This window comes from Staurois parvus, unplaced genomic scaffold (genome assembly GCF_062004578.1).
Source record: "Staurois parvus isolate SC_StPar_1 unplaced genomic scaffold, SC_StPar_1.0 ptg000258l, whole genome shotgun sequence".
Classification (NCBI taxonomy): domain Eukaryota; kingdom Metazoa; phylum Chordata; class Amphibia; order Anura; family Ranidae; genus Staurois; species Staurois parvus.
The window spans coordinates 6,287,322-6,300,842 of record NW_028318054.1 but is presented as its reverse complement, the minus strand read 5'-3'; the positions used below and the strand labels follow the sequence as shown (position 1 = coordinate 6,300,842).

General features: G+C 39.8%; 1 protein-coding gene across 2 annotated transcripts in view; it reads right to left on the bottom strand.

Annotated features, from left to right (window-relative positions):
• The window catches only part of OLFML3 (olfactomedin like 3), a 33,213-nt gene extending 19,962 nt beyond the window's left edge, over positions 1-13,251 (bottom strand). The window contains exon 1 of one of the 2 annotated variants that reach the window (XM_089681081.1): positions 12,999-13,251. In XM_089681081.1, the coding sequence (XP_089537207.1) occupies positions 12,999-13,106 (108 nt within the window). In that variant the 5' untranslated portion in view covers positions 13,107-13,251. The remainder of the gene's footprint in view (positions 1-12,998) is intronic. The other variant, XM_089681082.1, reaches the window with a different exon arrangement.
• Positions 13,252-13,521: the final 270 nt, after the last annotated feature.

The following is a 13,521-nucleotide window of genomic DNA, read 5'->3' as shown; positions in this document are numbered from 1 at the left end:
AGATGCAGCTAACACATTGGCTGTAAAGGCTCAAGTGGTTGTAAAGGCTCAAGTTTTTTTTTTTTTTTTACCTTCATGCACCTCCCCCCCGTGCAAGTGCCCCCAATACTTATCTGAGCCCCATTTTGATCCAGCAATGTGCACAAGAGCTTTGGTTGTCCCGGGTACAGGGGCAGACTGACAACTCATGGGGCCCCTGGGCAATAGGGGATCATGGGGCCCCTGTGTCCTTGCCCAAACTCAGAAAAGCCTTTGAAAAAGTTACCAGGGGCATCTTATGGGGCCCCCTACTGACCTGAGTTTCCAAATGGTCAGTCTGCCCCTGCCTGGGTCGGGTCCCTACCTCCTGATTGGCTGAGACAGCAGCCGGAAGCCGTGGCTCCTGCTACTGTCAATCACAGCCAGTAAGCCAATGAGAGAGTGGGGGGCGGGGCCGAGCCGCATCTTTGTGTGAATGGACACACAGAGCAGTGGATCAGTAGCAAGCTTTCTTGGGTGCCCCCAAAGCAATTTGCTTGCTGTGGGGGCACTTGACAGGAGGGAGGGGCCAGGAGTGTCGGCAGGGGACTGGAGAGAGAAGGATTGGGGCAGCTCACAGTATGAGTAAGTAGGACATGTTTGTTATTAAAAAAAAAAAATCTACCTTTACAATCACTTTAAGGATTGGTAGGATAGGTAAGGATTTTTGTTTTTGGGATTATTACCATTATAAGCAATGCTTTTCCTGTAAGCTTTTTTTGTTTGTTTACCAGAATTAGTTTTCTGACAATTATTTTAAATCCAACATGTTATGTCTTTTGAAATGATAGTATTTATGTAATTATTTAGTCTTTTAGTAACCTCACTTGTGTATACAGCAGATTTGGTCTTTGAAGCAAGACAGCTGCTGCATAGACATTCGCTTTCTGAAGATTTGTGTGTGTGTGATACATGCTTATCTTTGATGTGGTTGCATGGTTTTGTTTTTTTTTTGCTCTTGGGAGTGTATTAAAGGGCAGAGAAGAAAAAGAAAGGTCATGCACTAAACCTACAGTGTAGAAAACTCAGAAGTGCAGCACATGGTCAGAATGTACTTCCACATAAATGAAGTAAGTAATGATAAAACCTTTTCATGTTGACATTTAACCAGGAGCAAAAACAGCTTCAAAGATTAAATAGTTCACCATTTTACACCTAAACCCAAAATGTAAGTTTATCCAGTTTAAAAAAATACATCTTTAAAATATGCCGACATTTACATGGCAAACAACATCAGATTTTTACCACTAGAGTCTGTATGCTTTGGTGTTCTGGTTCTGGTTTTCATCCATCAAACCACTCTAATTCAACCTGAACATCTACCTGCCATGGGGGAGAATTAGGAAGCCATTTATAAATTTACCCTTTCACTGCCAGAGCCATTTTTGCATTTTTTTGATTTTTTGCACACGTTTAAAAAATTATTTTAGGCCTGAAGATTACAAATACCCCAAAACTTATATATTTTCTGAAAGCAAGGACACTTAGTACAGGGGCTGGCTGCTGTATCTTACCTGGGTCCGCGACTCCATGTCCCAGTCCCATGTAGATCTGGTCCACGAGGCGCTGCTGGTGGAGGGGTAGAGAGGCTGTCAGGTCAGCAGGTCCGGTGTCATCATTTCCCTGGATCGCAATGTGTGGGTGGGATGACATGCGCCCCTGTCATCTGGCCACACCCCCAGGATCACTCAACAGCCTATGGCAGCTTGTCCCTCCCTCTGCAAGCTCCGCCTCCTCAACGGTGATTGGACGACGGAACTGTAGCTCAGGAAAGGCACACAGGCGGCCAATTACTGGCGAGGAGGCGGAGCACCAATGATGGGGGTACTATTCCTCCCACTGATACCAATGATGGAGCACTATTCCTTCCACTGATACCAATGATGAGGCACTATTCTTTCCACTGACATCAATGATGGGGCACTATTCCTCCCACTGACACCAACGATGGGGCAATATTCCTCCCACTGACACCAATGATGGGGCACTATTCCTCCCACTGACACCAATGATGGGACACTATTCCTCCCACTGACACCAATGATGGGACACTATTCCTTCCCCCACTGACACCAATGATGGGGCACTATTCCCACTGGGAGGAATAGTGCCCCATCATTGGTGTCAGTGGGAGGAATATTGCCCCATTATTGGCGTCAGTGGGAGGAATAGTGCCCCATCATTGGTGTTAGTGGGAGGAATAGTGCCCCATCATTGGTGTCAGTGGAAGGAATAGCGCCCCATCATTGGTGTCAGTGGGAGGAATAGTGCCCCATCATTGGTGTCAGTGGGAGGAATATTGCCCCATTATTGGCGTCAGTGGGAGGAATAGTGCCCCATCATTGGTGTTAGTGGGAGGAATAGTGCCCCACTAGTGGTGTCAGTGGAAGGAATAGTGCCCCATCATTGGTATCAGTGGGAGGAATAGCGCCCCATCGTCAGTGGGCAGGGCTCTAACAGGAAGGGGTGGAGTTTACAGATGAAGGGGTGGATCTTAAACAGGAAGGGGTGGGACAAATTTAGATCGGGGGTGTCCGATTTTAGTCTTGCCTAGGGCAGCACAAAACCAGAATACACCACTGCGTGCAAGGGCCACATGAAATGGCCCGGAGGGCCGGATTCGGCCCTCGGGCCTTGTGTTTGACACCTGTGCCCTACAGAATAAAATAGTGGTAGTTCCAAATTTTACGTCACACAATATTATTGCAAAGGTCTAGGAAATGCAAAATTTCACTAAATTTACTAAAGTGAATTTTAGGGCAAAATAATTTTTGGTAAAATATGTCCGAGTAAATAGATACCCAACATGCCAAACCTTAAATTGGTGTGTCCCTATGAAAATGTATCAAACTTCAGTACCCTATATTTTTTATAGAAGATGCTTCAAAAGCCCCTATAGGTCATCAGTTTAGCATTACAGAGGAGGTCTGTTGCTAGAATTATTGCTCTCACTCCAGCGTGCACAGCGATATGTAACATGTATATCACAATCGATGTTGGGAGTCCCATGTGCGTTTAAGTTCGTACGTGCATATATGTATGGGTGGGGGGGCCTCAACATTTTTTGGGGGGAGATGTTCTGTGCTTGGGTGTAACTTTATTTTTTACAAAAAAAACACATTTTTGTTTTACCTAACTTTTTTTCATCACATGGGGACACAAAGTTCCCTATGTGATGATTTTTTGATGACAGGTTTTCTTTATTGAGACTTGCAGGTTCTAAAAGACTCTGCATGTCTCCTCTGTGATCCATTAGATGTATTGCAATGCAAACTGTATTGCAATACATCTTTCCACGGCTATTGTAGCCAGTAAACACTGCAACTGTGATCATCATCAGAAAGCTCATTCAATTTACACAAATGTGTACTCTGTAATCCCCTGCATTCAGCCTGCACATCAGGCTTTTTGTGTGTTGGCAGCAGGGAGTTCCAGTGAGTTTCTAGTATTGCAAGCAGGTATGTTCCAGGATTACCCAACTTCCCACTAAATGGAGTATAGTGGACTAGGCATCCCAGTTATGCCTGGATGAAATCCAGAAGCACTGAGCAGGTAGGCTGCATTCGTTGTATTAATTTCAAAGTTTCATTTTCACATTTGACTGGAGTATACTTTTAAGTCTGACTTTTCTTTATTAGTTTTCAGTATAGTAATCCTAGTACGGGACCAGCAGCACTCTATTGAATGATTCCTACCTCCACATCTATTCAATTTTCCTCTGTAATTAACACTGATATGCTTTGGGCTTTTTTTGCTTTTGCATTTTTTTACTGTATTTTCAGTTACTAGATTATGATCTCTGTAGACTTTGATATCTAAATTCAGTTTGCTGCTGATATTTTGTAGGTTTTGCACTTAATGTACCTTACTTTAACTCCATAACTATCAGTCATATGTTTTTTTGCGTGTAGATTTCTTTGGTTACCCTCAGTAAAGTTGTTCACTAATGAATAATTCATAAGAGAGCGAAGAGCAAGCTGCATGCACTGGAAAACAAGATGAAAAATCATCTTTAACAGTACAATACTGTTATATTTATGGACCATGTGCCGTAGAGCTTCTCAGAAAGGTGGTCACTGTTCACACCAGTGGCCATGATATAACACATCTGCTGCGAGCTGTTCTGATGAACGGAAATAAATCATTGCATTTTAATTGTTTTCTTTTTTATTATTTTTTTTTTAAATGCTACAAAATTACATTCATTCATTTAAATTTACTGCAGTATGTTGCTTTGCAGTGTAGCACGATGCAACACACTGTGCTATGTAAAAATGCAGCACATCCAGGGTCGGACTGACCATTAGAGCACTCGGGCACTGCCCAGGGTCAGTAGGGGGCCCCATGAAATGCCCCTTGTACCTTTTATAGGCTTTTTTGGGTGTGCTTTGAGTGTGGTCAAGGACACAAGGGCCCCATGATCCCCTATTGCCCGGGGGCCCCATGAGTTGTCATTCCTCCCCAGAGCACATCCTACTTTTTTCAGTGCACACGGTTACTGTACTCAGGGGACTCAATGCAAATTGTCTTTTCTATGAATTTGGACTGCATTGGGTAATGCCACATGTGTTCCACATGGTGTGAATGGGCCCTAAAGAAAAATGTTAAGAATATTTTTAAGATAAAAGGTGCTGCATGATATATTGTTCTCCTAAAAGTACATAATTATCTAAATGTGTATGTCTATGTGCTCAGCAGATAACCTTGAAATCATTCTTATCTAAAGGGAACAATAGTCTATCTGTTCCTGGGTTTATCCGAAGATATCTGTGACAAGGCTTAAAGTATAACTGCATTCTTAGTGCAGTTACACCTTTTTTGGTAATCTGTACAATTATTATTATTATACAGTATTTATAAAGCGCCAATGGTTCGCTCAGCACTGTACATTACAAAGGGGGACAGAACATGTGACAGAACAATACCAATACAATGCAAAACATGAGGGGATCGAGGTCTCCAATCCACAATAGTCTCCAATCCACCAAGATGTTAGATGTGTGACCTCCTTGGGTTTTTCCCAGTCTTCTGTTGGGTCCTTCAGCATCAGGCCTTATTATGCACTCTTCAATGTTTCTTCATCTCCAACAGAGGCTGCGTAGCCAAGATCTCAGTGATCAGGGACAGGACAGTATGACACTGAGAGGGGGTATACAATTTAAAGATCTCAACATTGCCCAAACCTGTTGAGACTGTAAGATTTAGAGCAGTTGTTGTCAACTTATGAACTAAAGAAGGGCTGAAAAACAGCCCCTTACATCAACAATGGGCTGCCTATCATGTTCAATATACTGTCTGTAATGCTTGAGACAACTATTGGAAACTGCAGACCTAATAGAGGAAATGAAGGTTAGAGAGTGTGGACATGTTACATTTTTGACTGCGGATGTGTTGCAGAAAACGATGTAAAACTGGAAACATGTTACATAAGGCTAGTAGAGATCAATGCTATTACCCTCACCAATGTTTCCTCTACAGACTGCTGAAGTCTGAGGGGCCGCACATCATAGTTGTTGTCAACTGATGAGCTAAAGAGGGACTGAAAAACAGCCCCTTACATCAACAATGGGCTGCCCATAATGTTCAATATACTGTCTGTAATGCTTGAGAGGACTATTGGAAACTGCAGACCTAATAGAGGAAATGAGGGTCAGAGAGTGTGGACATGTTACATTTTTGACTGGGGATGTGTTGCAGAAGACAATGTGAAACTGGAGATGTGTTACATAAGGCTAGTAGAGATCAATGCTATTACCTTCATCAATGTTTCCTCTACAGACTGCTGAAGTCTGAGGGCCGCACATCATATACCAAAGGGCTGCAAGTTGGGCACCAGAGGTTTAGAGCATGTTTACCTGATTTCTGGATACCTTACAGTAGAACGCCAGGCAACAGGTAAACACAGTTGAAAAATGTGAAAGGAAGGACAAAGCAACAGATTGTGGACTTTTAGAACCTAGTTTCTCACATTTTTTTTTCTCTGTTGAATGTTTACAGTTTAAATTACTTGGCAAACGTATACTTTACATGGTATTCATTTTGCAGACTAACAAATTAAGATATTTTTTTTTGCGTTGACCACTCAGTAGAACTCTTAAAAATGCTTTTTTTAAGCTCTCATATTGGCATACAGGTGAAACTCGAAAAAGTTGAATATTTTGCAAAAGTTCATTTATTTCAGTAATGCAACTTAAAAGGTGAAACTAATATATGAGATAGGCTCATTACATGCAAAGCAAGATAGTTCAAGCCGTGATTTGTCATAATTGTGATGATTATGGCTTACAGCTCATGAAAACCCCAAATCCACAATCTTAGAAAATTAGAATATTACATGCAATCAATAAAACAAGGATTGTACATAGAACAATATCGGACCTCTGAAAAGTATAAGCATGCATATGTACTCAGTACTTGGTTTGGGCCCCTTTTGCAGCAATTACTGCCTCAAAGCGGCGTGGCATGGAAGCTATGAGCCTGTGGCACTGCTGAGGTGTTATGGAAGACCAGGATGCTTCAATAGCGGCCTTCAGCTCTTCTGCATTGTTCGGTCTTGTGTCTCTCATCTTTCTCTTGGCAATGTCCCATAGATTCTCTATGATGTTCAGGTCAGGCGAGTTTGCTTGCCAATCAAGCACAGTAATCCCACGGTCATTGAACCAGGTTTTAGAGCTTTTGGCAGTGTGGGCAGGTGCCAAGTCCTGCTGGAGAATGAAGTCAGCATCCCCATAAAGCTCGTCTGCGGAAGGAAGCATGAAGTGCTCCAAAATCTCTTGGTAGATGACTGCATTGACCCTGGACTTAATAAAGCACAGTGGACCAACACCAGCAGATAACATGGCTCCCCAAATCAACACAGACTGTGGAAACTTCACACTGGGCCTCAAGCATCTTGCAGTGTGTGCCTCACCATTCTTTCTCCATACTCTGGGTCCTTGGTTTACAAATGAGATGCAAAAGTTGCTCTCATCAGAAAAGAGGACTTTGGACCACTGAGCCACAGACCAGGTCTGTTTTTCTTTAGCCCAAGTAAGACGCTTCTGACGTTGTTTGTTGTTCAGGAGTGGCTTGACAAGAGGAATACAACATTTGAAGCCCATGTCCACGCTCAGTCCACTCCTTGTGAAAGTCCTCAACACTTTTGAATGGCCTTTTCCTGACAATCCTCTCCAGGTTGCGGTCATCCCTGCTGCTTGTGCACCTTTTTCTTCCACACTTTTCCCTTCCACATAACTTTCTATTAATGTGCTTTGATACAGCACTTTGGGAACATCCAACTTCTTTTGCAATTACCTTTTGAGGCTTTCCCTCCTTATGGAGGGTGTCAATGATGGTTTTCTGCACAACTGTCAGGTCAGCAGTCTTTCCCATGATTGTGATTCCTACTGAACCAGACTGAGAGACCCTTTGCAGGTGTTATGGTTTAATTAGCTGATTAGAGTGGGACACTTTGAGCCTAGAATATTGCACCTTTTCACAATATTCTAGTTTTCTGAGATTGTGGATTTAGGGTTTTCATGAGCTGCAAGCCATAATCATCACAATTATGACAAATCACGGCTTGAACTATCTTACTTTGCATGTAATTAGTCTATCTCATATATTAGTTTCACCTTTTAAGTTGCATTACTGAAATAAATGAACTTTTGCACAATATTCAACTTTTTCGAGTTTCACCTGTATGTTTGAAATTAGTGGGGAAGTATGAAGTTATGGATTTCAATTTAGTGCTGTGCTAAAAATTGATTTGGACTGCTGTTAAGGATGCTGCAACATCTTATGTATCTGTAGGGGGAGGCAGAAGGGCCGGTATGCAGTATTCAAAAGAGAGAGAGAGACCAATATCATAGTGCAAAAAGAAAAAATGATGGTGGTAAATACTGTAGATCTGAATGTTACTATTATGTTGTAGTCTAACAACTGCACATCTGCTTGCATTTTCCAATAATTGTCTAAGAGAAGATTTTATTCACTTTTTGTTGTGTCTTGGCAACAGAAAGCAAGATGAATCTCCCCAAATGGCAAACAAGCAGCAAATAAATGAACTAATAGGGGTCTTAACCACTTCAAGTCCGGACACTTTCACCCTCTTCCAGTCCAGGCCAATTTTCAGCTTTTAGTGCTATCACACTTTGAATGACAATTGCGCGGTCATGCAACACTGTACCCATATGAATTTTTTAGCATTCTTTTTGAGAAAGATAAAACTTTATTTTGGTGGTATTTATTCACCACTGGGATTTTTATTTTTTTGCTATATAAATTAAAAACTCCAAAAATGTTGAAAAAAAAGGTGTTTTTATTTTGCAAATAAATAATCTTTCTCCATAAATCTTGGCCAAAATGTATTTATCTATCTTTTTAGTAAAACAAATAAAAAACCCAAATTAGTTTAGAACTAAAAATTATAATTTTTCAAAAAATATTTTTTAATTTTTTAACATACTGTCACCCTAGTAGTACAGTGTCACCATAGTGACACTGTACTACTTGTGGGGGGTGATGAAGATTTTTTTTTCTTTTTTTACACTGATTGATTTTACACCCATAAAGGCTGTAAATGCAATAATGTCTCCTTCTCCCTGCTGTATTCCTGCAGCCATTGAGAAATACTGTGTGAGCTGTGATTGGTCACAGCTTGTCATATGGTACAAGGCTGTTGTGAATGGCCTTGTACCATGTGACCTCTGTGATCATTCACAGATTTTACAAGTAGTAAGCAATGATGTCCAGAAGTTAGGGGTGATCAAAAGGTTAACTGTGTGCAGGGTGTGTTTTAATAGGGGGCCATGTCAGTGTGCTTCACTAAAAGCACACTGCTCTGGAAAGCTGTGCTGTACGTCCTAATACATTCCAAAAATGAAGGTTAACAGCCCCCCCCCCCCATCCCCATCCACTACATATGCCCCAACGCAACTTTGGTGAGCATATATCCCTTTCCCAAATGCCTTGGCCTGCTCTGCTCTGGGCCAGACAACTTTTGAGTTTTTCTATGATCTGGCAACTTAGTGGTACTACACCCAGAAGATTTGCTCAACCTTATGCCAATCAGCCATAACCACAATAATATAATCATGATGGTATGGCTGAATGGTGTAAAGTTTATTAGAAAAACCATCTAGGTGCATCTATAAATCTGGGGACATTCTGTTACTTGAAATAAATTTTGACATCATTATGGATACCAATTCACATCCACTAAGGCTATGGAAATACCATTTTTTTAAATTTAACATAACAGGCAAAAAATTTTATAATACTTACAGATTTTCCATTATTAACCTGGAATAAACGCGGCGCTGTATATCTGTATATGGCATGTGGTGTTATAGAATAGATGTGATTTTTCCTTACTGTTATGGTTCACAAGCACATGAAGAGACTTCTATAAAGACATATGCTAAAAACAGATGAAGCAGTCATTATAGTATTTGCTGGGGAAAGTTTTCCTGTCTTGCATCACTCTAATGAGGTGGCAGTGGAGACGTTGTGTACAACAGCCAATACTTTCACAATTCAGAGACTAGCAGTCTGAAGGATTACATAAACTCTCTTTTATAGGTCAGAGTATTCAGACATCAACCATTTTAAAAAGCTGACATTCCATGCAATTGACATATGTTGATTAAAGGCCGAATATAGAAACATACATATAATTGTATATTGCATTTCTACGTAAACAAACCTGCTGTCTAGACTAGTATCCCATTCACTTTATTCTCTGCATTAATGCACATATTGTTGCAAATTAGGACACACTACATTAAAGCTGCCCAATTATTTTGAATTCTGAATGGCACCACAGGGCAAATCTATGTACTACTGTGTTAAGATGCACTTTACCGCAGCAAAAATGGGTGAATGTGTTCTTAAATCCTGTACACACATGAGCATTTTGCAGTTCAAAGCTTCAAAATGTTCAAAATGAGCAAATTGCTCCTAAAACATGAAAAAATTTCAGAAAAAGCCTTTATTGTTACTTGAATATGCTACACTCAAGTGTGAATATGACCTACATGTCTATACATGTATAATAGTTAGTAGTAATAATAATTTATTTCTGGGTGAATGTGTTCTTATGTCTTGTACACACCTGAGCATTTTGTAGTTTAAAGATTCAAAATGTTCAACATTAAAAATACAATTTATTTAAAAATGGTACCTGTTTACACCTATGCACATTTTTTATGCACACCTATAATAAAAGTCTAGGAACAAAAAAACATGCAATCCTGCCTTAAAGAAGTTTCTGTACCAGGGGCAGACTGACCATTTGGAAACACGGGCACTGCCCGAGGGCCCGGGGTCAGTAGGGGGCCCATGAGATGCCCCTGGTACCTTTTTCATAGGCTTTTTTGAGTTTGGGCAAGGACACAGGGGCCCCATGATCCCCTATTGCTCGGGGGCCCCATGAGTTGTCAGTCCGCCCCTGTTCTGTACAGCAAATCTCTCCTAAAGCTCATGGAAAAAATGCAGAAAAAGTGTTTATTGTTATTTGAATATGCTACACTCAAGTGTGAATATGGCCTACATGTCTATATAATAGTATTAATAATAATTTATTTCTGATGAAATTGTGACTTGTGGAAGAAAAAAATGTAACCAATGAGTTTCGGAGGTCAAACAAATCACCCTTCATTAGTTTTTAATGAGCACTGACAAAACTTACTGTAGAACACTATGTAAAAGACATCTATGGCCAAAAAAGGCATAAATGATAGCAATAGACATGTAAACATAGATATGTACTGCACTGTTCATGAACTTTCACTCAACATTCACAGGTGGTTAAAGCAGAATGAAAATCTGAAAATACCTCAGCTGATAACATCTTTGCTCATTCTTCTTCCACGATCTTCAGGTACTATTACTGGCCATGTTGGGATAATGTAACTTCCGCGCATGCACACAGGAGTTACTCTATTCCAACACTCAACAGATGACTGGATTGTACACTAAGATATGCATTAGCAACTCAGTGTACACTAATAAAAAAACAAAAAACGTTTGCAAGGCGGAAGGGAAGAATGTCACATTCACTGATTTATAAATATGTCCTTAACCACTTCAAGTCCGGACATTTTTACCCCCTTCCTGTCCAGGCCAATTTTCAACATTTTTTTGAGACAGATACAACTTTATTTTGGTGGTATTTATTCACCACTGGGATTTTTATTTTTTTGCTATATAAATGAAAAAGTCCAAAAATGTTTAAAAAAAGTGTTTTTCTTATAAAATTTTGCAAACAAATAATCTTTCTTCATAAATCTTGGCCAAAACATATTCAGTTATCTTTTTAGTAAAAAAAAAATAACCCAAATTAGTTTATAACCAAAAATTATAATTTAAAAAAAAAAAATTTTACATTTCTATTTTATTTTTTTATATTATAATGTATATTTTTTTTTTATTTAACATACTGTCACCCTAGCAGTACAGTGCCACCATAGTGACACTGTACTACTTGTGGGGGGTGATGAAGATTTTTTTTTTTTTTACACTGATTGCTTTTACACCCACAAAGGCTGTAAAAGCAATAATTTCTCCTTCTCTCTGGCTGCATTCTTGCAGCCATTGAGAAATACTGTGTGAGCTGTGATTGGTCCCACTTTGTCACATGGTACAAGGCTGTTGTGAATAGTCTTGTACCATGTGATCTCTGTGATCATTCACAGATTTCACACGTAGTAAGCAATGATGTCAGAAGTGACATCTTGCTTACACCTATTCATGTGATCACTGATTGGCCAATCAGTGATCACATGATTGGGACCTAACACAGAGGTCACGTACAGCGATCGGTGTCCTCCAGACACAGCAGGCACTGGATCGCGGTGCCGCGCGCTCCCAGGGAGTGAGCACAGTCCAAATTGGCAGGCTCCGTTTATGAACGGCAACCCGCCCCTGCACTGCCACCGTCCGGCAGTTTATATACAACAGCCGGATGGGAAGTGGTTAAATGGTACATCGTAAGGTAAAAAAAAAAATTATATATACACATATATATATACTGTATGTGTTTGTTTGCAATATTATATTGCACCATACATACATATACATACAATATTAATACAATTTCTTTGTAGGAGTTATAATTTATTTTTCTTTTAATAAAATGACTGGTGGCTCAATGCATTTTCAGTTTTCTGGTCCTTTCCAATAGAAAACTGTATTTCTATACTTTATGGGGGGTTAAAGCTGTGATTATATGTGCAATGCATATTACTATTGCAGATATGGTATGTTAATAAAGTAATAATTGTATTTACAAATTTTGGTACTGAGTCTATGTGCCTATAAATTCCATAACCAATTTCGATACGCTTTGGTCCTTTAAATGGCTCTGCATCCAATTTTATACTGATATAGTTCGAAACATTCTCAAACCTGATACATACCGTAACTTGCTTCCCCTGGAAGTTTGATTTTCCACTCTCTTCCTGTTTTGAGGGACATTTTTACTTCAAGGAGTTAACCATTGATATGCCTGTGACTAACCATGCTAGGGATTTTTCCCTTTAACTCTTTTACTAGTTTTCAGTGCCAAATTTCGAAGCTATAGTGAAGATTAACTGAAAGCTATTTCTATGACAGCTAAGCAAATGTTCATTGCAAACATACAGGGAATATTAACCATAGACACTCTTTTTAACAAAGAAAAAAAAAAGATAAAAAATGGAATTTTCCAGTATTGAATTTTATATTTGAAAAGGCAACAACTACACTGACAATTAGGCCTTTAATACGTCGTGACCTATATTGTCAGCATCACGTTATACATTTTTTTTTTTAAAAAAGGATATAAATCTAGTAAATGTGTGTGATTTAAATTGCAAAACCTTCCAAGTCTTTTTGATATGCAAGACTTTTACACTAGGTGGATGTGTTCATAAAGTTTTCACATCATACACCACTATCGATAACTGGAAAAAGAGTATGAATACTACAGAGCAACATCTGATTGGACTAGTCACACTTACCTCTAAAACTCCCATCCTTGTTTGCACGTACTCCAGAAATGCTGTCTGTACTTGGGAATGCACCATGGTGACAAGGGAAAGGAGGACGCAGGCCACAATCCCAGCCATCTTTGGCTCCCTCCGTCGTTGATTTGTAAGATGTTCTTATTCCAGCAGGCAGTTCTCTTACCAATAGTGAAAGAGTTTGGGCACAGTTGTGCTCTCCTGCTCAGCTTCCAGCCCACAGCTCTGGAATTTCTGGCTACTTTTCCTTGTAGGAGGGATTTTGTTTCTGCACAGTTCCATTCTCCAGTCTTTATTAAATCCAGATGTAAAACAATTGCTGAATACTGTCAGGAACCCTTTCATCTCCAGAATCTGCTTTTAAAGTAATTTCAAATATAAACTTTGACATTATGGGCACACTGATGGATCCAAATTGACAAAGCAAACATTTTTCTTCTCTGCACCAGACCATTTATCTTTAGTTACAGTGGAAAATGTGCACAATACAGAAATTGTGACCATAGATGGCAAGATCTTA